The following is a 25,409-nucleotide window of genomic DNA, read 5'->3' as shown; positions in this document are numbered from 1 at the left end:
CTTTGAACTCCGGCAAAACTATCATAAAATGCCACAGAAACAAAATGAAAATGAATCCAAACAGCTTGCCAACATCCTTTTTGCCGTTCCATGTATTCCGTTACTCCCCGAGCCTGCACAAAATTTAGTAATTTTATAAAGCTTGTGGGAAAACGTTATGCATCTGGGTCCACTGTCTGTCCGGGCTCTGACAGCGGGCAAGGAAAAATTCAAAACCTCAGCGTGAGGAAAAAATATACCTGAGAAGGGGCCTCACAAGTGGTAATCCAGGATGACTGGGTTGCAATAGCATTGGGTAACAGGACACAATCATAGCAAACAGCAAACATCAATCAAAGAGAACAATAGGTAACATGTTGAAATTTGTCCAAAAAGTCCATAACAGAAACGATGCAGCTTCCCATCTCTGCCAGTGTGGAAACGCCTCTCTCAGGTCCCTTGCTATAATCATATTTCATCTCTATTGCTACATATTTTCTTCTTATTGTATATTAACCATTGCATGTGTCTGTGTATGATGTGTTTTGGGTTGTCAGGGGTGCCGGAGGGTTTGCTTATGGGGATTTTACCGTCTTGTTGTATGCTAAATGTTTTTATACACTTTGAGTGGCAATGTGGCTTTACAAATAAATTTAAATTTCATTTGATTTAAATAGGGTGGGATGGTGGGTCCTCAAGTCATACAGTTGAGAATGGCTGCTGTAGATGCCATCCAGGATAACAAGGATATACCTTTAACCTACCCTTATTACCTGCAAATCGTATTTTGTTCTAAGGTAACCTTCGTTTGTTACCTTAACTGTTCAGTTCTGAATGTGTTCTAAGTCAAATCAATCCACTTTTGTTTAGCCCAAATCACAACAGTTATCTTAATTTAGGAGAAAACAAAACAAGTTTGAAGGTGGGGTAGCCCTACGCTGGGTTTTGACCTGCTTGAGCATCGTAGCATTTTGTCTGCCCCCCTCCAGGTAAGACTAATGTCCACCCACACCTGGCATCCCGGTAACACCACCGATCATAACACAAAAAAACTGTGTCATTGACCGAAGGAAAGCATCCGTGCAATGACATCACTGCAACCAACCAATCGGCGCGCCTTTGCGCACGAGCGCGCTCGCTTTCTCTCATCTGTCTTCTTCATCATCCTCACCTTCATCTTCATCATTTTCTCTTTTCCCACTGCAGGAATATCGGGATGAGGAGGATGGAGGGAGAGCAGCCCGCAACGCGTCCTCAAGGAAATGTAATATCCTTCTTTTTTGTTTTCCTGAGACGCGGCGGAGACATGGAGGCAACAGACGCCAGCAAATTTTAGGAAGTAGGACAAGAAGGAGAAGAAGACGAGAACCTGGAAGGGAAGGGACCACAGCAGTACCGGGAGAACAGAGGACATTGCCACACGGGCACTGGTAAGTTGGCACTGTACAATGAGGGATCATCTTACACCTGTTGTGTCATTGACACATGTTGATTGTTTTGCTTTCTTTCGTTTTTTTTATTGTCTTTTTTAATTTATTCCTTCATAAAAGAGGGTAGCACCACAAAATGTCGCCTTAAACTGTGTTTTTGCTGTCCAGGGACCAGCACTTTTTTTTTTACACTATTTTTTTTCCTATTATGTCTCACTTTTTTTTTTACTGTGTTTTCTTAATTATTTACTTTGCTATACCTTCTCTCTGAATGTTTCTTCCAACATTCCCTATGGTTCTTCATTAGGTAGGCTACACCATTTTTCCAGTGGTTGCTGGTCAACGGACAGTTACACCACACTATCGGTGTTTATGGATCTTCATTTACTATTATATAAACTATTTCTAATGGTATGTGTTTAGAGTTTGAAGTTCATCAGGACAAGTAGTACGTATATAAAGACTTGTTTCATTTCTGTGATTTGATTCTTAACTTATTTAACCTGTAGAGTTGTCAAAGTAGAAGAAAAAGTCCATATGCACGATCTAAGAAAATGTCTGAGTATAAATTCCTTTGAAAAATATTCATGTGGCAGTGACGTGCGGTGAGGTTCTAATATGGTTAGGCACAGTCAGATTTTCAAATAAATGACCCTACTTCTTATACATAATTTTATCGACATAGCAATAACTGTAGCATAGAAACAAACGCTTGGTCTTGTGCTAATCCTGTTAAATAAAATAAATGTTTACTGGATAATATATAAAAACCTTCGGTATGAAATGAGAAAAAAATACTAATTCTATAGTTTGGGGCTGAAAACCAGAATCTTTAGTCTCACTATCGCCCTCTGCCATGAGCCGATTGGCTTAACACCCCACAGTAGCGGTGCAGACCCTCTGCACACGGATCGTCAATTTTCTGTCAATCCGATACCTCGTCCGCCTGCTCGACGTTTTCGATGCCCTGGACCGTCTCCAGCACGTTTGTTCCAAATATGAATGGATGGGGCTGCGCGTTCTGGCTTCTTAAAGTGTCTCAATTGCCTGTAGGGCTTACTTTTCTCTCTCTTTATTATATCTTCATCTTCTTCTATTGGGTCTCATGATTATCACTTCCGTCCTCTGAAACATTTAACTTACTGATGCCTTTCTCTCTTTCATTTTTTTGTAACATGTCTTTCTTCTTTCTTTAAGTTCCTTCCTCCATTCTTGCTCTTCATTTTCTCTTCTCTCTGCCCAGCTCTACCTGTTTTCTTTTCCTATATTTTCGCTCATCATGCGTTTCATTTGTCTTTGAGTCTCAAACTTCTGTCGAGCATCAGTTGGTCTCTGCTCTTTATCTTTTTCGAAATTGTCTCTTTTCAATGTGTCCCTCTCTTGCTGCTCTTATGACTCATCTCCGTTTTAGCCATTTTGCATCTGTGGGCATCTCTGTGCAAAAATCTTGCAAGCGTCTAGTATGAGGTGTTCTTTTTGGGGATGCGTCACTTGATTGATGGATTGATTGACACTTTTATTTTTTTCTTCTGTTCTTTAAAAACAAGGTTACAATCAATTTGCAATCAATATCTTTGATAAAGAAATGAGAAAACGGAAAGAAAAAAAGCAGACAAGAAAAAGCAAGAGCTTATCTCGCTCAAGTCTCTTTGACAGTTGAAACCATTTTCACATTGATCAAATCGGGTTATTATAGCACAGTACCATTCGAAAGCAGTGTAGAAAAGCATCCTTCTTGTTTGAGATTCGGAAGTCAAATCAGTCCATTGGTTTCTTTAGCCCAGACTACCTTAATTTTTGGAGGGAACGATAATCAGGCCATTATTTGCAAAATTACTTGATCTTTGTCATATAATCCCGTATCTCTCCCGTTTGGTTTTCTTCTAGTGGGGCTTTTTCTACTAAAACAACTGATAGCCTTTAAATTTGATATTTATGATAGCAACTAAATTTGAAGTTAAAACAAACGTTTCATTTATTGGATGCTTTTACGATAAAAGAAGATTGGAAATGTGAAGGTGTATGGAAATTGCAAAGATCGGGATTGGCTCATCGGACTTTTTAAAGATCAGAAACTGATAATTGAGAAGAAAATTGGCATGTTACCTTAGCTAATAAGTTAATTTTGTTTGTAATACGGGACAGCTGCAAAGGAGATTTCATAGGATGACAGTTTTTGACTATTATTGCGCACTGTTGTTCCGATTTTTGACACTTATATCATTTTACCTGTAGAGCAATCATGTTGCTGTTCTTTGACTCCACACCCTTTAGGGCAGATCTGCTTTTGTAACCTAGGATACGTAATCAAAAGAAAGGACTCAGGGCAGAGCCTTGAGAATGAGTGGGACTTTCTAATCTGAAGGCTTCTCTCACTGTCCTCCTTGCAAGTTCAAAATCCATTGATGTGTTCTCTCCTTATTTTGAGTGTCTACTTGTGTAAACGTATCACTCTCCTTTTTACTGTGCCTCTCGTCTCTATCTAATCTTGTTTTTACACGTCTCTGTTCCAAATGTCTTTCGTGACCTGAAATTCGGTTTTCACTTGTTTCCTTACCTTCTTTTTCTGTTTCCATTTTCTCTCTATTGTAAGTGGGTCTTTACCCTTGCTCTACCTCATCAGACATTAAATGTTGGCATCTCTGTCTGGGGTACATCCCATTGTTTGTGTTAAAGTGGGACTCGGGGAGTGCTTCTGCATCTGTAAGAATGTCAGCAGGGTGGGTAGGAGTCGCTTTGAGGATGAAGCGAGAGGGAGGGGAAGGCTGATGAAGAGGCGGTGGGAGAAGGTAAAGCGGGGCAAGGAGTCTGCGTTACCTGCTGCTTTCACTCTAAAATATTCCAAGCCGTGCGGGAGGCGAGCGGCGAACATGCCCATCGCACCGGGATGGTCTCGGGTGACGAGGTTTCAGGGATGCCATCCGTACTTGTGATGGAGGAGGTAGGAGGGGGAGCGGTAGAGGCAAACGGCAACCTGCCAGGGTACCTGAGGGACGACGGGGCTCCAGGCGCCGTTCTTGCGCAGCGTTCGGACGATTTGCACGGCAGCTTTTGTGGGTAAGAACCCAGCTGGCTCGTCACAGTCCGTTTCAACCGAGTCGCAGGTGGCTTTAAGGGGATTGAACGCGGAACCGTGTTTACTGCGGCGTGATTCTCGGACCGGACGTTTTACTGTTGAATGTCACTCAATGGCTTGTGCTTATTAGGGTCGTGGTTTGGATGGAGTCTGTCACAGCAGACTGTGGGCTGGAGGCGAGGCTGATGGACTTGACCTAGTCAATGTCAAGGTAGGTCCTGACATTGACTTTGTTGAGGTGATTGGAAAAAAAAAAGACTTGTTGGATAAGGAGGACTGCTCTTGCTGTATCTAAAAATAAATGTATGAATAATTAATTCCCTACAAATATATGCCATATAAATGTATTAACACCTAAATAAATATGTAAATATATGACAAAAATGCAATTAATTTCTTAATTTTGTCATTTAACTTGTCATTTATTTATTTCAGTATTTATTTTGTCATTTCCTTTGTGAAAACAATACATTTTTCAAATGAGGAGGTGACCCAGTTGCCTGAGCTTTACACTTATTTGTTGATCGGCGATGAATGAATTGGCTGCTACACAGATCGACCAATGGGTGTAAAGATCAGCCAGTTTGACCTGCCCCCTCATTTGAATAACACTTGTTAGAGACAAGAAAAGTGCACAATAAAATACATGACAAAACAAATAACAACATACACGACAAAAGATACAACAGAATAAACAAAATAAAATAAACAACAAAATAGATGACAGAATACATGACAAAAAATTCTCAACAAAATACATAATAAACAATAAAATAAAGAAAGAATAAATGACCACCTACATAGCAAGATTCACAACAACATACATGTGAAAATTACCACAGAAAAAAATGACAAAGTAAATGAGTTCATAAATGACAAAATACACGGCAGAATCGTGACAATATACATGAGAAAATACGTGACAGAATAAATATCAAAATAAATAAATGAACAAAAGGAATGACAAAATGTATAAATATATAAAGGAATTGCGTTTATGTCATATTTCGGTATTACGTAATCTATTTATGTGTTAATTTATTTATATGGCATAAATTTGTAGGCATTTATTCATTTATACGTTTATTTCAATATGTGGCAGGATTGTTCTCCAAAATTGTCAGGAAAATAATCTCCACAGTAAAGAGTCAAAGATTAAATATCTATACTCCTGTCACGAGGTAAGGTTTGTGCCTATGTAGGCAGGAAAAATGATAGGTCAGTACGCAATGGCAAGGAATAGTAAACCAAAATTTAAGATTCAGTGTAGATAATAAGCAACGTTCATATGACCAGTCAATGTCAGAAGAGACACGCAGAGTATAGACTTGTTGCCACTTAATGTCATTGCACATTCGCAAACAATGGACTTGTCGCCATGTAATGCGAGCGCATATAGAAAAACAATGGACGGCTGTCATCCAGCAATGAGCTCCTCACCAACCAAAGTCTGGATCAGTATAGACAAACAATGGATTAGATTAGATCAGTCACCTGTCTACATTAAAAACCAAAGACTGGGCGCTCGCCAATGTCAGAAGGCTCTATTCTCATCCTATTCAGTATAAGTGCTGCCTTTGACACCATTTCCCACCCCATTCTTCTTAGCATACTCTCTTCTCTTGGCTTAGCCCACACCAACCTTCAATGGTTTCCATTTGACCCCCCTCCAGTCACTACAGGTGTCCCCCAGGGTTCTGTCCTGGGGCCTCCCATCTTTATAACCCACCTATTCCACGTAGGTGATATCCTTCGTAAATTCAACGTTTCCTTCAACTGCTTCATGGATGACACCCAACTCTTTCCCTTTCCTGAAAACCCACACCACACTCTCCCTTCACTCTACACACCCCCTCCCCCTTCTATCTGGAATAAAATTATGGTTCACTGTTAATTTCTTCAAACCAAACAGCAATAAAAATAATTTACTTCCCATTGGCACCCAATCCACCCTTTCTAGAGTTGACACATCTCTTTCCATTCAACAATTGTGTAGTTTTTCCCTCCCCTCTGGTTGAGAGTCTCTGTGTCATTCTTGACAGTGCACTGTCCTTCAACTCTCATATAAATAACATCACCCTATCAGCTAGCTTTCACCTGCAGACCGTCAATGGTCTTGGTCCCTCCCTGTCCTTCAGCAACTGGCTCCCAATCAACCAAAGAATCCCCTACAAAATCCTTCTGTACACATTAAAAGCCGTCCATAACCTCGCCCCTCCATATCTCTCCGACCTCCTTCACATTGCCACACCCTCCTGCACCACCTCACTGTGCCCGCTGCCCATCTCAGCTCCATGGGTAGCAGAGCTTTCAGCCGCTCTACCCCCCAGCTCTGGAACTCTTTACCACCTGACCTCCGGAATTCCGCCACCCTGTTCAAATCCTGACTCAAAACACACCGCTTCAGACTTCATAATCATCTGCTTCATAAACCCCGCACTTTTTAACTCTTTCTTGGTGTTTAATACTTGCTTGTTTTATTTTTGTTTTACCGTTGTTTGATATTCTGTGTACAACTACCTTCGGTGTCCTGAAAGGCACTTTTGAAGTAAAATGTACAATTATTATTATAAGCAATCTGCTCCCCTATTTCATGAGTAATGCTGATTACAGCAAGACCAGTCACCTCATTATCGATTTTGTATCACATGATATTTTATCCATTTCACAATATTCAGAAAAATGCGCAGCAGTTATGAATAGTGTGCTGTATTTGGAAGACAGGAGTTGCCAACTACCGGTAACTGTTTTGTGTATAGTAATACAGTGAGTGAATCCTTCCCATCCACCTGTCGATTTATATTAATATTATTTTAACTTCTCGTGATAAACTTTTTTTTTTTTTTATCATTTTAGGGTTTGGGTTGGCATTTGGACTGTATCTGAAACAGTCATTTTCTTACTTTCACCATTTTCATCTTAGAACAAAATAAAACCTCGAGCAGTGTAAAATTGCTCTCCTACCATAACCCCAATCCCACCAGTTTCCTTTCCTCCTGCCTAATGTGTTCTGCGACTGGAACACCTTTGGAAAAAGTAAGATAATAGCAGATAGGCATGGTAGAAATAACTGTAAAGGCTCTTTGGACTCAGTAGGGAATCAATCAATGCATTTTCTTCTGGGATTAAGACATACTTAATATAGAAAATATTCTACTTTCAACTTTTTTAGGCCTCAAACGACGCACCCCACCTTTAAACCATTTTTTATAATGTTATTTATATGGTTTTCTTTTTGTCTTTTATTTGTGTATTTGGTATTGGAATAACCCAAAAGCAATTAAAGGTAATCAACTTACATTACTGCAACAGTGTAGTATTCAGATTATGTTACTGATTACATTTTTCAACAGGTAACTAGTAACTGCATCAGATAACATTTTTAAAGTGACGACAAGGAAATTTAATAAAAAGAAAGGGCGCAAGGGCAGGGTTGGAATGTCTTACCTGAGCTTTTGGCTCTTTTCTGTTCTCCTTGCAAGTTCACTATCCGTTGATGTCTTCTCTCCAAACTTTTAGTGTCTACTAAACTATAAACTTTCACTGTTTATTTTACTTGATTGAGTGTGTGTTTGTCGTAAGTATTACATTTTTGAAGAGATTTACTATTATGATATGTCAGCGGCGCCGAGACTCGAGCGGCGTTAAACGACGTCGAATTTAAGAGCTTTTATGTGACACATAAAAACGTTCACGCTGTTTTAGTGCACACATGAGTAAATATGAATATAAGCAAATACATCAAACGTGTTACGGTATATGCAAATACGAGAAATGATATAAGAGGCCCTTAAGTCTCGTGTCAATTTTATAGAGCAGGCTGTTATATTGTCATTTGTTGCTTGCCAGAGCGATGGAGACCAAAAATCTCACAGAAACAAAGTTCAAAATCCTGAAAGGAAAACTCAGTCTTAAACAGTTAAAGCATTGTTTTTCCTGGGGAAAAGAACATTCATTTGTCAGTAAGATATAATAAGATTTCAACATATTTTTGCATTATTTTTACAGCAACAGCCAAAAATTTTAATTTATATACAGTCATTCTGACGTCTTTTCTCTTTAGCGGTCTATTTTAAGTTATGTTTTTATGAAATTAAATTTAAGGTTATTCATCAATGGGACAAAAATCATTTTTTAAAAAGCTTATCTTTTGACAATGGTTTATTTCTTGATAGCAGTAGATTACACTTCGATTCAGGAAAAGAAAGTTTAAATTCCAATTTTAGGGGGAAAAGAGTTCCTTAAAGAGTTCCTATGTAATATAAAAGGTTGTTTTTTTAACAAAGCCTGGGACAGGGGTCACAAACAAGATTTTTCCTTGTAGGGCCACCAGGGCTTGGTTCTGTGTCAGGACCAGAACGGAAACAGGACCCACTTGCGTAAAGTGAAGTTTTATTGAAGGAACAAGGAAGGGCTGCGCCCACGATCCGGTGTTCGCTCTCGTATTCGGCTTGCGATCCGAACACAGAAGTGGATCTTCCGTAGCGAGCAATGGCAGTGTCACGGGTGGAAAACTGGTCAATAGCTGGCACCGGGAGAGCAAGACGTGGTCAGGGTCGGAAACGAGTTGTAAGCCGGGACAGGAGAGCAGACGTGGTCGGGATCAAAACAGGTCGTAGCGGGAGACAAACAGGAGCAAAAAATGGGACAGGTGTGAGTCAGGGTCAAAAAAGGCTTGCCTAGTATACACGGAGATTCGCAGACGGACTGACAACAGGGGATTGACAGGACTGGGTTCAAATACTGACAGGGAGCCAATCAGAACCCCCGGTAGTTGGCGCCAAATGAGCGGGCACAGCTGAGTCACATCAGTAATCATGACAGTCTGAGTACCGGTGGGTAGCATTTATATCCCAACTAAGCTTTAAAATTATTGTTATTACATTTAAATAATCAATCAATCCTTAATAAATAAAACAATAACTACATTTGTGAGTACAAAAATATAATTATTATACTTTATATTCTAAGGTGCGTATTTAACACCTTAACGTCGCCGGTCTTTTGATAAACAAATACGTGTCTGTAGGATGTCACCAGTCACTGAAATATCTTTGGAAAGTTTAAACTCTTAGGATTCAGGATGTGATGAGCATGTCAAAATATACTCATCAGAGAAACATCACGATAAGTCAGAAACAAGATACCTGAAAACCGAGGTAACTCACCGTTACGTCCCCTGGCCGTCTTCAACTTCTTTGATGTCCGCGAAAATGGCTTCGTTATATCAAGGACAATTCATGGAATACAACCGTGTAAAATATTTAATCCACGACACAAGATAATGTCGACAGATGAGTAGAAGTCCACCTAAAAGCATTTTTGCTTCGTTGAGCCTTGCTTCTTGAATATTGTTTGTTTTGCTCCAAAACTCTTTGAAAATGATCAGACTCATAAAATTGTTCCCAATACCGTAGTTAGCCCTCCCCTTTTGATTGACACCTTTCTCGGCTAATAGCAGGCTTTTTTCACAGTCCACTCCCCACATGAGCCTATACTGGACGGTTTGATCAAACGGATATCGCCTTCTATTGTCAGGACCCGGACAGGAAGTGACAGACAGGATAGGTAACAGATCAGGATATCAAAAATTAACAAGAGAAACTAGACGGGAACGAAAACTGAAGAAAACAATAAACAGACGGAAACTAAAATGGAACCTGAAATTAAACAGGAGCAAAACACAGGCAAAAATGGAGATTCACAGGGTTTGGCAAACAAGTGCAAAAAACACAGGCAAAACGGGGATTCACAAGTCTTGGCAAAATAAAAGCAAAAAACACAGGCAAAACCGGGGATTCACAGGGCTTGACGTACCACAACAGAGTTTAGCAGAAGTTTCGCAGACGCTCCGAAACCAGGCGACTCACAAGACACCGTTTAAGTAGCCAGGGAGCAATCTGTCAACGTGTTTCAGCTGGTGTCCATGGGCGGGGCCAATTGGGCACCGTGGCAACCGTAACAGAACCTGGCGCCACACGGCGGGGACCAATTGGGCGCCATTGCAACCGTGACATCTATAGCTCCGAATATCTTCAGCCAGTAGTAACCAAATTGAATGATGATTGACACATTGGTTGGCCGATGAAATTTCCAACTTAAAATTATGACACTTTCCGGGGTGTATTCTTACACGTGTGCAATGCAATCTGTGTGCAATTGGGCGCCATGGCAACCGTGACATCTATAGCTACGGATATCTTCAGCCAGTAGTAACCAAATCGAATGATGATTGACACATTGGTTGGCCAATAAAATTTCCAACTTAATATTATGACATTTTCCAGGGTGTATTCTTATACCTGTGCAATGCAATCTGTGATTCATTTTTACTCCCCATTATTACAAGCACGTGTGCACAATCATTGATTTGACTTCTGGAAAGAGAAGGCAAAGTATTCTCAATGGCTAAAAATGTTAAAATAGAAGTTTGCTAACGTTTAAGTTTAGGAAACTGGTCATCTCTATCTAACTGGTCACTTTAAGAAACGCCTAAACCTACACTTAGAAAAACGTGTTGAATACGATACTTAGTTTTTCAGATTGCGATCAAATTTGACAAGGTACCAGGTAAGGCTTCAAGCTAGTTGTCTCACCTGTTTTCCAACTAAGATGCTCGTGCTACACTCATCTGCAGGCACCTTATTAAAAAAAAAAAAAAAAAAAAGATCAGGCGAGAATAAAAACCTTCTATTTCTGTGTGATACAACTCTGATTACTCAATTTTAGTAGCCCTTGCAGTGATTATTTCAGTTTGGGACAAACTGCCGAATGTTACCTTTCAAAAGAGACCAAAACGGTTCAAAAACAGCATTCAATTCACTTTGGGTACGTCTTAGATTGGGATTTTAGGCTAATAGTACAGGAATGTGAAGGGGGTATCCTTTCATTTTGTGACCACATACAGTAGCTCCCTTCAAAATAATTGATTGTATCATTAAACTCTTGTGACATATGACTATATAAGCCAATACAGCCAAGTTGTGATTTGTAACAATGCTGAATCGGATACATTTTTTAACTCTTTTGACTCGAAGCCAGAAACTCAAAGAAAGTTACGTACGTCTTGCACAGTTCAACAGCTGTAAAAAGATCCTCCCGCAGGGACAGCCGTGTCGAACTTTTTCAATAAACGTACACTTTGAAGGCGGGGCCTCCCGCGGCCTGCAACTGGTCCTTGGGCCACGTGTTTGAGACTTCTGTGTTAGGGGGTTCAAATTTATTGATAAATCAAAATTTTGGATTAATATATTGTATTTTCTGCACTAGGCGCACTGGATTGTAAAATGCATGCCCTAAAAATAGTATTTTGCGATATATATATATATATATATATAAGGCACATGTAATAAAAACTACAACAAGAGCTAGGGTTGCATAACAACTAAATAAATACTCTATTATAAATCAAAATAATAATCATAAGTGAATTAATATTATGGCATCTCGTTCCACCTCTATTTTAAAATTGGCAACAAACAATGCACTTTTTAACCACAAGAGGGCACTTGCAGACCACTCAATATGTGTCTCAGAGTCAGAACAGTTACCTTATACAGTGTAATTTAAATCAATTTAAAAAAGAGGACAATAATTGGTTCCAAAACGTTACCATATACAAAAATCTTCATTCAAGTAATCACAATACATTGAATACTTACAAATAAATATTGTCTAATGATGCAACAAACGAAGATTTGCAGTGACCGTTTTGAAAGCATCTGTCCTGTCGTTGAAGTTCTGCACTTCTTTTGTGTTTCCTTATATGTTAATAGAATAGAATATAATACACCTTTATTGTCATTGTTACAAAATGGGTTGAACATATGGTGACAACGAAATTGGACGTGGCACTCCAGCATCACATTTTACAGTGAGGATAAATAAAAAACAAAGAAGATAACGTTATAATTTACACAATATAAAGGACCAAAGAAGATAAAGGTTATAATTTAGAGAATATTTACACAAAAAATGTGAGCATGTAGGATGTTACATACAGTTTTGGGATCGTATTGGTGCAACCACAAGAAGGAAGTCAAAGACCTCTCAATATGTTTCTCAAAGGCAGAACAGTGACTGTATGCAGTATCATTTAATTGTAACTATGCCGTTCCAATTGTATACAGTGTATTTTCCGGTTAATAAGGTACTGTCACGACCGGAACTAGCAGTGGACCCAAATGGGTAACGTTTCACACAAATTTTTATTTTGGGATCGGGGAAGTCAGGGCAAGAGGAAAAAGACAGCGATCTGGTGCTCGCTGGGCAGGAGGAACAGGAAGCCCTCGCGGTCGGTGACAGGTGGCAAGTCGGGTAGCTGGGACAGAAGAACGCAGTGTGGTCGGGGATCGGAAGCGAGTCGGGTAGCCCGGACAGGAGAACGAAGCGTGGTAGGGGATCGGAAGCAAGTCGGGTAGCCAGGACAGGGGAACAAAGCGTGGTCGGGGATCGGAAGCAAGTTGGGTAGCCGGGACAGGAGAATGAAGCCTGGTCGGGGATCGGAAGCAAGTCAGGGAACCGGAGATGATCGGGAAGCCAGGGACAGGGGATCGATACAGGAAACGGGGGACAGAATCAGGCAGGATACAGGAGCATGTCAGAATCAAGACGGGAGCCAGATTCAGTAGGGCGGCAGTAGCTCAGATTATAAATTTTTTTCTGGAGGTAGAGCGCTCGTCTTGGGATCAGTTCGAATCCTGGCTCGTCTGTGTTACATGTCGAAGTGTCCTTGGGTAAAACACTGAACCCCTAACACCCCCAATAAGCAGGTTAGCGCCTTACATGGCTGCAAGGCCGCTATTGGGAAATGTGGAGCACATTGTAAAGCGCTTTGGGAAGTCATTGACTTGAAAAGCGCTATATAAATGCAGATCATTTCATTCAAAAAGTGCTTACTTTGCATGTGCGGAGGTTCGTTGGCGGACTGACAAAGAGTGACCAAGAAAGAAGTGCTTAAATAGGGAGAGGGATAATTAAGGAACGAGTGGCAGCTGGGGCTGAAAGAGTGAGCGCAGGTGAGGGTTGATTAGCGGGCAAGTGACAGAATCGTGACAGGTACAGCTTTAATTTTCTAGCCGATTTGGGGTTTTTAGGTGCGCCTTATAGTCCGCAAAATTAGTTGAGCCATTTTTTTATTTTGCGAAGCCGAACGTCTGTGCTTTTTCTGGGATTTATTTTTGAATTAACAGGCATTAATTGTACACAAAAACAGGATATTTTGAGACTTATTGCATTCTGGCGAGCGGAGCACCGATCTTGTCTCCACCCTGACCATGTAACACAATCACAGGCACAATGGCGCCCCCTCAATAGTCTAGCAGTGTGTCCCGCTGTGTGACTTTTCCATTTAGCGGATGAGCTGCGCTCGTTTTATTGTTGTTTACGGCCCTCTTTATGGAAGCGCTCGTTTTTGCTGGCACACAATCTCCAAGAGGAAGCCCCGGGAGGCTGTTTATCACCTCTATGAACACTTCACTTCGTGGAACAAATTTCCTGACACTAAAAAGTCAACTTCAATCTAAGAAGGGCAAGACTTTCTTAACGTGCACCTATGTTATCATGTCAATATTGAATGATAAATGTTTCTTTTTTTTTAATTTAGTAATGTTAAATTTGGGGAAGTGGAAGTTGGTAGATCCGCCCTCCTAAAAATGTTTGGAAAATATATGAGAAACCTCAGTTGTATCCAACTAAATTAAATGCCAGTTGGATTTAGCGCCATTAAAATGTATATAATGCATGGGCCACCGATACCTAGGTGTTTACAATGATTCCCATATTAGTAACTATGGACGTGGCTTTCAGCTAGAAACAAAAGCTGCAATTACGCTTCAGGGCAGAGGTGGGAAATGAAAGCAGATTGAGAAGCTCTGCAAAAATAAACTCCCACCGCTCACAGCCCCCAAGTCCCTGAAAAATACTTCAGAAAGAGAAAGAGAAAAATAGCAAGAAAGGAAAAGAGAAAGAAAGAGTGAGAAAGAACGACAACAAAACAAGAAAGAGGGAAAGATTGAGAGAGAGAGAGGGAAAGAGAAACAAAGAGAGAAGGATACAGAGAGAGAGAGTGAAAAGAAAGAAATTCAAAGAAAAGGTGTAAGAAACGGATAAAGAAAAGGAGAAAGAAAGAAGGAAATAAAGAGAGACAGAGGAAGAAAGACAGAGTGAAACAAAGAGTAGAAGAGGGAAAGCAAGAGAAAGAGAGAGTGAGAGTGAGAGAGAGAGAAAAGAGAGCGAGAGATAAAAGAAAGAGAGGCTTGTGAAGCTGGTGTCTTCAGACCTTTCCACTAACCTCAAACACCTTTAAAAATATTTCAAAAAGAGAAAGAGAAAAATTTCAAGAAAGTGGGGCGGCAGTAGCTCAGGAGGTAGAGCGCTTGTCTTGGGATCAAGGGATCCCAGTTCGAATCCCGGCTCGTCCGTGTTACATGTCGAAGTGTCCTTGGGTAAGACACTGAACCCCTATTACCCTCAATAAGCAGGTTAGCGCCTTACATGGCTGCAAGGCCGCTATTGGGAAATTTGGAGCACATTGTAAAGCGCTTTGGGAAGTCATTGACTTGAAAAGCGCTATATAAATGTAGATCATTTCATTTCATTTCAAAAAAGAAAGGAAGGAAGAAAGAAAGAAAGCAGGCAGGCAGAGAAAGAGAGACAAAGCGAGAGAGCTACAGAGAGAGAGTGAGAGAAAATAGAATGAAATTCAAAGAAAAGGAGAAAGAAAAGGAGAAAGAAAAAAAGAAAGAAAGAAAGAGAGAGAGGAAAGAAGAAAGAAAGAGAAAGAGAGAAAGAGAAGAAAGAAAGAGAGGCTTGTGAAGCTGGCGTCTTTTCCACTAACCTCATTGTTCTACCCCTTTGGTATACAGGCGATTGTCAGCCATTTTTAAAGTGCACTTGTGAAGCTATCACAGTCTTGTTTTGTACTCCCAGGCCCAGAATATTCTGTTTTATTTATTTTATTTGTTTTTTTTATTGTAATAAAAACCTCAACCTGCTCACTCCAGTGCTTGTATTTACCCATCTCGTCTCGCAACCCGGGTATTGATTAGAACACGCAGGAAGAAAAAGTCTGTCCTCATTCAGAAGCCTTCTATGTTGGTTGGGAGTAACCATTTGAGGGTCATTTTCCTGATTACTTTTAGCAGTTTTGTCTAATTGCTTAAAAAAAATTAAATTATGCTAAATTCCCAATTTTTTTCCCGTTCATTCATGATACACATCCAAGTATGCGTATGTTGACAGACTCTGAAAGAATGGAAAATTCAAATAAATCAGGAATGTTGGACAGGGACGCAAGACAAAAAAATGACACCTTACAAGGGATTTTTGTGGTATCAAATGGAACAGAGAGACTGCTTTGCCCAACCAAAGATTCATTGATCCAGTTTAAGAGCTACATGACAAAATGTTGGATGATTATTAATCCAACCTTGCAAATAGCAGGATTTATACAAACTTATTAGGCCAGTTGGAAGTAAACACTGTCATTTAATAGATAGGAATAAATAAGGTTCTAACTATTTTTGTTATGAAACCACTCAGTGCACCAAAACATAATAATGCACTTGTAACTGCAGTACTGGGATATGTGTTTTTTTAGAAAGTACTCACAGCAACCAACTATCTGGGGAAACCGTGTTATTTTTCGCTAAATAATTGTTTTTCTACAGCAAACTGCGAAACTGTACACAAGCGGCAATGCAACAGTAATAGCTAACAGCTCAGTGTTGTACAGTACTGTTTCTAAATTGTTTGAATTTTCCTTTAAAAAAAAGAGCAAATGCTGAATCATCCGTCAAACACTCACAAATACAAGTGAAAAAAACGCAGGGACGAGTCACTCTACACCACTCCTTCCCCTAGTCCTCCTCCTTAATGTGTTCCAACCCGAACAGCTCTGCTAAAAGTAAAATAAAAGGTGATAGACGCAGTGGGGGAAAAAAAGCATAAGGGCTCTTTGAACTCAGTTGGGCATCGTTAACACATACTTAATAGAGATAACATTACCTCAAACGATGCACCCCACATTTTATTTTTAAATACAGCGATATTTCGTTTTACGATCGACCCGTCTTACAAATGTTTTGGTATCCGAAGTTCGCCTGGGACTATAATCTTCCTTGTTATACGATCAGTTTTCCAGTATCCGAAGTCAGCGACGCTACCACGAGGTGGTTTCTCCGCTAGGTGAGACGCATGCAGCCCCCCTCTGCATTAATTTGACAAGTGATTTAGTCCATTAATTCATTGGTTGCAGCCACCAGGGCTCAGTTCATTTTCGCCATTGCGCATTGTTTATAGTTGATCACTAGGGTCGTAGGGGCACCATTTTCTTTGGTGCGTCTTAGGCAAGTACAGCCCGGTGGCGCCCATCCAGTATTTAATTTCCAGCCGTGGGTCCTGTGAAAAGATGAGAGAAGAAGAGAGCAGGGGCTCCACCTACGATTATGAAGAAACAAAATGTATTTGCAAAATATTTTGCAGATTTGGCGGGGAATTCGGGCAAAGCATGTCCACGATCTCTAGCATCTACAGACAAAAAGAGACCGTAAATCTGTAACTATGGCAACGGGTTTATCAAGTCAGAGGATGGCAATCAATGAAGATTTAAAAACGCTTCTTATGATTTGGATACGAGGTTCTGAATCAGCTGTACTCAAAGATGACAACGAACCAGAAGAGCCATTATCGACAATAGAAGTCAAGGAAGGATTCGCCTTTTGGGAGAATCTGCAAGCTTTTATCATTAAAAGACATCCCGATAAAACCAAAAGTGGACAGTGAACGGGGATGTTCGTTGAGAACTGTCTGAAACATTTTAAAAAGGTTTCCTTTTTCCTCACGCTGAGGTTTTGAATTTTTCCTTGCGCGCATGTTGGTTTAAGATCAGGGGATGGTGTCATAATAGTCTGTAATAATCTGTGGTCTGTGCCGCCCTTTGAGACTCTTTGTGATTAAGGGCGTCACAAATAAACAGGACTTGACTAGACGGATACAGCAATCGCTGGATTGCTATTTTATGCGTCCAGCGACAGAACCGGTGTGTGGAAAAGCGTGCCAAGTGAATGACATCAGTGAATCAGTTATCTTTACATTTTATCATTTTCATTCGTTTGTTGTTGTTGTCGTCCTGGAAGGGGGATGACCTCATGTGCGGTCCCTTCTCAAGGTTTTTTCATTTTCCTCATGTTGAGGTTTTTGAGTTTTTCCTTGCCCTCATGTAGGTTTTAGAACAGGGGATAGTGTAATAATAGTCTGTGGTTTGCAATAATCGGTGGTCTGTGCAGCCTTTTGAGACACTTTGTGATTAAGGGCATCACAAACAAACTTGACTTGACTTGTCCTTTTTGTGTGAACTGTACTTTATCTTTTGCCTTTCTCTCGCCTTATTTCTTGTTTTATTTATCCTATGTGGTATAACAACTCTGAAAAGTTGCCTGCCCAGCCATAAAGTTGCGTGCCCCATTTTTCACGACTTGAAACACTATAAGACGACTAATTGCAAAAAAAACATTGTTGTAAAGTATTAAGGATTGATAATCAGAATAAATATCAGAACAACACTTTAAAATTAAGTTTATTCAAAATCTACTTCGTTACATGTATATGAAATCGCTGTTTTCCATCTGCCATCAGTACGTACCTGTATTTACTCATCTTCATTCATGCAACGTTTGCGTTGTGTCGTCTGCTACGAGCCACGAGAACTCCTCTTTCCACAATGCTTTTAATGTACGTTTACGTTTTGTAGCGTCATAAATCTTGTTAGCTTCTTTTGAATCTTTCTTCTGGAGCTGAGGTTTTTGCTTGATTCCTAACCATATATCCATTTTTCTTGTGTTCTCCTTTGGAAAATGATATGCAAATGCACGACCTTATAACGCTTGAGAAAGTCCAGAAGCACTAAGTTATTCGATGCAGGCTTTTGATTGGCTGCCGAGTATACAAATTGCCCAACGAACCGAAATTCCGAAATTTCCAAACCGAACGAAGATTTTGAAATTGGAATAAAGCAAACGTTTGATTTGTGTGAAAAAAAAAGAAAAAGAAAACGAAATACTTTTTTTTTCTTGAAAAAGTTGTCGGCGACCCGGGCAGAGACGTTGTGTAAGTTGTACCCCCGACGTAAAAGATGCACGTCCCGGGCGTCCGGGCAGACGTTATTTCAGACAATGCCTATAGGTGTACCTACAGTTACAGTTGATTTAATGGGGACTTGGTTGCATTTGATGACCTTGGAATGGAGAATTTGAATGAAGTCAAATGGGATAGCGTGTGGTGGCTGTGTGGTTAGCAAGCAGCCCCATGGTGCGGAGGTTTAGGGTTCGAGTCCAGCTCTCCGTGTGGAGTTTGCATATTTTCGCCGTGCCTGTATGCCTTCCCTCCGAGCACTCTGGTTTCCTCCCACATTTTGGAAAACATGCATGTCAGGTCAATTGGCTTATCCAAATTGTCCCAAGGTGTGATTGAACGAGTGAGTTGTCTGTCCTTGTGTGCCCTGCGACTGTCTGGCAACCAGTTCAGGGTGTCCCCTGCCCACTGCCTGAAGATGGCTGGGATAGGCTCCAGCACACCCTACTGAGGATAAGCAATGCAGATAATGGATGGTAAATCATGTTTTGATTTACAACGGTTTCATTATAGTCACTGTTGGAACCGATTGAATTCATAAATTGAGGTACCACTGTTTTTTCATAGATGTCTTGCCTTTAATCTAAACAGTGTGCCTTTGCTCAAAAAGTTTGGGAAAGACCCAGGTTCCAAAGCCACACCCGTATTGCAAGCTGAAATATGATCATTTTTTAATACACCTTCTTGCAAACAGGTTGTGAAAGAATGCCATATCCGTCTAAAAGGGGCCGCTCCGAGGCCAAAGAAAATTTAAAAAACTTGCAGAAAGTAAAAAACTTACAACACCTGGTATTCCCAGGCGGTCTCCCATCCAAGTACTAACCAGGCCCGACTCTGCTTAGCCTCCAAGATCGGACGAGATCGGGCGTGTTCAGGGTAGTATGGCCGTAAGCGAAAGGAATGGGTGAATAAGACTAAAAAAACGTGCCTGAAAAGACACACGAAATAAATAGTTTGTTTGAACCCAAGCAAACTCTCCAGGTTTGGTCATAGCCACATGCTGCTTCACCTTGCACTTTGCGTTGACAGGGAGAAGATGCCGTTCCACCACGTGACCGCAGGCCTCCTGTACAAAGGCAACTACCTGAGCAGCTCTCTCTCGGACACCGACAGCGACGTGCTGGCCAGCATCTCTGTGGAGGAGCTCCACGGTGAGTCACACTTAATCGCATTTCCCTTCCCGATTTCTCTTTGATGCCCGTGACGGTCACGGAAACCCTACCAAACCGTACCTCATATAACAAACATTTTCCGTTTTGTGTCATTCTGAAGCCAAAGCTCGGAAACGCGTTGTTCGTCTTTTTCTGTCACGAGTTTCAAACTAGCCCGGAGATGTTTTGTGTTATTTTCTATCAAGCTTGTTATAATAATCCGAAAGTGGAGTGCGTGCGTGCAAGTATGCGGTACTGCTTTACCACTTTTTATAGACGAAGCCAGCGAGCAGTGAAACTAAACACATCAAAGTCAAAGCAGAAAAATATGGCCTGCATACTAATCAACGCACGCTCCTTCGTGCCGGATGCTGCGGCACTGCACTCACTGCGACACATACACAACCGATGCTTCCTGTATGTCGGCGCTTCTCAATTATTTCTGTCAACCCCCCCAGAAGAAGAAATCCCCTCGCGCCCCCCAAGCTCAATCTTATTTTTAAAGTGATCAGATAATATCGGCGGGGACAAAACAAAGAATCGTCTATTTCCTAATTTACGCTTCTGGACACATTTTTGCTACAGAAAAACTCAAGCGTCAAGCGTTAAAGATGTCTGTAAGGAATCCGGTTCATTGATCAATCGAAAAAAATAATCGACTGATTCATCGACTATGAAATTAATCGTTGGGTGCAGCCCTAGTGTAGCATGAAAGTTATAAAAACTGACAGCTGTATATTCTTTGTCTTTAAGAAGTACTAACATCACTTTGGTCTTTATTTTCCCCCCATTTTATTAACACTCCACTTATTGAAACATGAATATTTTGTTTGTTTGTTTGTTTGTACATGATTCAATTGTTTGTTTGTTTGTACATGATTCAAATTGAATCTTTTCTTCCGGCGCCGTCACGAATGGCAGCCACTCCAGCAGCTCCCGTGTTATTTTCGATTGTTCTCGATTGTTCTCAGCTCAGGGATGCTGCTGGAAATGTGAATTTCCCTTCGGGGATGAACAAAGTCTCTATCTATCTATCTATCTATCTATTGTCTGTGATGGTTTAATTCAATTGGTTCCGTGCTGTCAGCTGCCAACATTTTCAACCTAGCGAGCACACGGGTCTATGCTCGTCTCCAAGGTCACAGTGAAGTGGTACAAGAGGAGACTTTTGTTTGTCTCTTTATCCCGTCTCTCTCTGCCCGTGTCCGCATTCGTGTTAAATGTGCTTTTTGTTACAGTTACAAAATATTTTTAACGAAGGGTGCATACAGAACATTTAATGTCTAAACCCAGGTATTCCCTACTATTAAGATTAATCTTTAAAGGTATTTGATTATGCGACATCTCCCTGGCTATTTGATTAACTGGGAAAAATTTACTTTTAGTAATGTTTAGCTTGTATCCAGAAATGTCACCAAATGATACTAATAAATCGAGAATATTAGGAATGCTAGTGAGGGGATAAAATACAAACGAGTGTCTTAATTGCAGCACAACGTCTTACTTTTCTGTACGGGACATTTTAAAAGGTGAGAAATGGACATGAAAGAGTTCATTTTTTTGTCTTTTCAAGTCAAAAAGTGCAAATAGAGACAAGAAAACAACAAATCTAGATAGATAGAATAGAAGGAGAGAAAAAGAATAAAACGTCCACACAAAAACAGAAATAAGACCATTTTTTGGCAGTCTCATTAATTGGTCTTGTGCGACATTCAAATCCTTTTCAAATGCATTAAGTCAATCTTGTTGCCAACATTGTACCACTAAAAAGTGTGATTAAATATAGTCTGTATTGATCAACTGACTATATGAATCCCAATAAAATGTTAGTATTATGTAACAAAAGATAGCAGCTATCACTCAGACAATTATTTTTATATGGACCAGTGACGCTCGACCAGATCATGCCTCTTTGGGCGTGGTCTCAGATATCTGATATCACCAGTATCAGATGACGGTGTTTGAAATTGCTCAACTTGTTAGAAAGTCAAAGAAGTGGGAAAATTCTGTAATGTTCTGTACTTGAGAATGTCCCTCCAGTCGACATGATTACGTATGGTGAGAACATTATTTTATGAATACATAGCCTTGGATGTTTTAATTACATTCAAAACTTCATGTTTTCAGATTTCATTGTGGTACATGGCGAATTGGTACATCGGGGAACTGTCCAAAAGTCGCTCCATCGATTCCAAAGTTCCGAGTTATTTGAAATGGGCAACTGTAACTGTTCAGTTTTTTTTGTGGAAGAGAAAGAAAACAATTATGCATTGGAAAAACAGGAATATGGTAGTCATTTTTGTGCTGGGCTTATTTGCTCTACAGTTAATACTTGTTAGTTAATACTGTCTCATTCTGTTGCACTTGATTATTTAGCACTTTCCTGTTAGTTTTGCAAAACTTTTGCACTTGTAGTCATGTTTTTGTGATCAGGCAGCGGGGGCAGCTAAGAGGTCCTGAAAGAGAAAGGGTGGGCCCATTGGAAGTAGAATAAAAGCGAGACAAAAGGGAGTGTGCGTAAAAACCAAATGACAAATGTTAAGAAAGTTGATGCAAACGAAAAGGATTAAAACAGTTTCAACCAACGCACACCGGACTTATCATTGTCCCCCCCTCGAAGTGTGCTACACACGCATTCTTCAGTATAGACAACAGCAGCAAAAAAAGGAATTAGATTGATCTAACATGTACTCCAATAATTTTGAACAGGATTGTTGAAGAAAAAAAACATGATTCACTCAAGTACTGGTTGACTTTCACAGGTAGATGCACTGTAAAGGTCGTTTGAAGGCCATCAGCCTCTCTGTCCTCCGGCAGCAGTTTTGGCCACAACTCCAATCCCCGCTCGAAAGTCAATGACTTTTTGATTTGCATAAGTGATAACGGTATTAGTCGCTAATCGCTAAGAGCGCTTTACGCACGTACACGCCATTAACTTTTATAACGCGTGTATTTTGTTTAGCGCCGCGGCTGCTAAGAAGCTGGAGCTACCTGATGGATCGGACGCAAACACATAATAGGAATCCGATGGTGTCACATTAGGGCGCCACCTGGAAAATTGCTTGGGAGAGTGAGAGGTCGTGTCAGGAGTGTTAATTAGCATCCCTGCCGCATTAAGTCGCTTTCCCATTCATTTTCATACGCGCGGACAATATCCGCAGCGCAATAATTACTCCATCTTTTATATATGATACACTTCTCTGCTTTATCGCTGACCTTCCTTTGCACCCCACTTCTAACGCAGATGGGTTTTAATGGGTAGTGCGGGCAAGTGCACATTTATTTGTGGTTTTACAGTCCCAAAAGAAGGACTGCTGCATGATTTCTTATTCACTAAGGTAGTGAATTAGGCAGTATTGTTTGCTTTACTTTAACATGACATTGAATTAGAATTTTTAGAACTAGAATTGTTTTCCAGTGTTCATTTTCCCTCTGAAAAGTGATGGGTCCCGGGGACTCGCATGTTCAAAAATCTATGGGTCCCAACAGATATCTATGGGTCCCCAAAATTTCGTGTTATCGAGGTTGAAATTGTAAATCGGCGACAAATATATAATATAAATCTACATATTCATTCAGCTTTAATCATCACAGTTTATTGGTAATACAAATCAGTTATCACTTCAAGATTTTTCAGTTCACAACAATATTGTACATTATACAAAATAATGCTGAAATAATCGTATTAATCTATATTCTCATTCAGTTTTAATCATCACAGTTAATTGGTAATACAAAGCAGTTATCACTTCAGATTTTTCAGTCCACAATATTGTACATCATACAAAATAATATTTCGGAAATATTAGTCTAGAGAGAGAGAGAGAGAGAGAGAGAGAGAGAGAGAGAGAGAGAGAGAGAGAGAGAGAGAGAGAGAGAGAGAGAGAGAGAGAGAGAGAGAGAGAGAGAGAGAGAGAGAGAGAGAGAGAGAGAGAGAGAGAGAGAGAGAGAGAGAGAGAGAGAGAGAGAGAGAGAGAGAGAGAGAGAGAGAGAGAGAGAGAGAGAGAGAGAGAGAGAGAGAGAGAGAGAGAGAGAGAGAGAGAGAGAGAGAGAGAGAGAAACAGAATAACAATGCGATAAATAGAGTTTTGGTCACTTTGAGTTGCAGTAAATCTTCATTTTTAATTTGATTTTATTGTTAATATTTCTGTCATGTTTTGGTCTTTTTGGGGTAATTCTTCAATTGCTTTTGTTTGTTTTCATACTTTTGAGTATTTTGTACCTTTTTACTACTTTTCAGTACTTCTACATACTTTCCAGCATTTCTTTGTGCGTTCGGTACTGTTTTTTACCGTTTCGTACTGTTTAATTATTTTTTTTATTCACGTTGTTCTTTCATGTTTAGAAAGAAAAAAGTTAAGGAACTGTTAATACAGGCAATTGAACTGTATCGAAAAAGATTTTTTTGTAGTCAGCAACTCTATGTGGTTTCTCCAGTCTTTTATATCAACTGTATTATCAATTTACGTAATGTTAATTGATTGATTCCCTTATTCATTTGTAATATGTTTATCTATTTCTTATCTTACTCTGTGTTAAACGATAAAGATATATGAGAACATTGAATTTTTTTTAAATCAGAGTTTTTCTCGTTTGTAAGTAGGCTACCCTACTTACAAACGAGAAAAGCGTCTGTATATAGTTTTTATTTTTATTTTCCTAAACATATTTTTTCCAAGCATAGATAGATAGATACCGCATTCATCCCTGTAGGGAAATTCACACTTCCAGCAGTATCCTTTGTTGTTTATTAACAGATTAACAGGATCGCCTCGGGGTGCTGTGTTGTAATTTAGCAACAGCAGGAGTAGATGACGTCACGCTAGTCCAAAAGTTCGACGTGCCTGCAGCAAATGGAAATCTGTGTGCCCAGGGTTACACCACCTCGTGTTCACGTAGAAAGCGAGTCCTCCTCCACTCCGCTTCCCGCAGGCTTTCTTCTCTCTGTCTAACAGCACTGAAGCCGGGTAGCTCCGGATAGCTCCGGGTTGCTCCACGTTAGCGTCTGGGATGCTAGACGTGAGCCACGTTTCCGTAAAACACAGCAAACTGCACTCCCTGTACGCTTTGATGTTTTTCACCAGCACAGCCAGTTCGTTGGTCAAGCATGCACAGTTTTAAATGTTCAAAACATGTATTAACATTGGGAAAAACGTTCCTTGACAATTTTTTGGGGGGCGGAATCTCCCCCGAATGTGACCTGGAATAAGCGTAAGATTAAGGATAGTTGTGAAAGCACATCCATAATGGAATTGCCTTGTGCATAAAAAAATTAGAAGAAATATAATTTAGAATACATATTCCTTGCATAAATTGAAAAAAAACATTCCTGTTACACAAATATAATGAGGCGGTTTCTTGAATTTCATAACCTATTGTACAAAAAAAATCTGCTGAGTGAGTTAACGCTGGGTTATTTGTTGTTGTTTTGTTCTCGTTTGTAATGGGCTCAAATATGTAGAAGCGATTCTGCCATATGTAAAAATAAATGCATGAATAAATTAATAAATCTATCTATCTATCTCCCTGGTCATATCTCTCAAGAGGGGTGACCGACAGCAAGACAAACACATACAAAAACAAAGAATTTTTTTTAAAAAGGGGGGGTAGCAAAAAACACACACAAAATCTTTTGGACCATGG

General features: G+C 40.1%; 1 protein-coding gene and 1 pseudogene across 2 annotated transcripts in view; one reads left to right on the top strand and one right to left on the bottom strand.

Moving 5' to 3' along the window:
* The first annotated feature begins 1,149 nt into the window (after nt 1-1,149).
* Nucleotides 1,150-25,409, top strand: part of caln1 (calneuron 1) — a 69,077-nt gene continuing 44,817 nt past the window's right edge. The window contains exons 1-2 of one of the 2 annotated variants that reach the window (XM_088345727.1): nt 1,150-1,409; nt 19,645-19,766. In XM_088345727.1, the coding sequence (XP_088201853.1) occupies nt 19,652-19,766 (115 nt within the window). In that variant the 5' untranslated portion in view covers nt 1,150-1,409; nt 19,645-19,651. Of the gene's footprint in view, nt 1,410-4,208; nt 4,467-19,644; nt 19,767-25,409 lie in introns of those variants that run through there. The other variant, XM_088345726.1, reaches the window with a different exon arrangement.
* LOC148357858 (5S ribosomal RNA) lies at nt 19,390-19,508 on the bottom strand (annotated as a pseudogene).

This window comes from Urocampus carinirostris, chromosome 10 (genome assembly GCF_059441175.1).
Source record: "Urocampus carinirostris isolate Australia breed hairy pipefish chromosome 10, RoL_Ucar_1.0, whole genome shotgun sequence".
Classification (NCBI taxonomy): domain Eukaryota; kingdom Metazoa; phylum Chordata; class Actinopteri; order Syngnathiformes; family Syngnathidae; genus Urocampus; species Urocampus carinirostris.
Note: the sequence above shows the minus strand (reverse complement) of the source record. Positions and strands in the feature narration are given on the sequence as shown.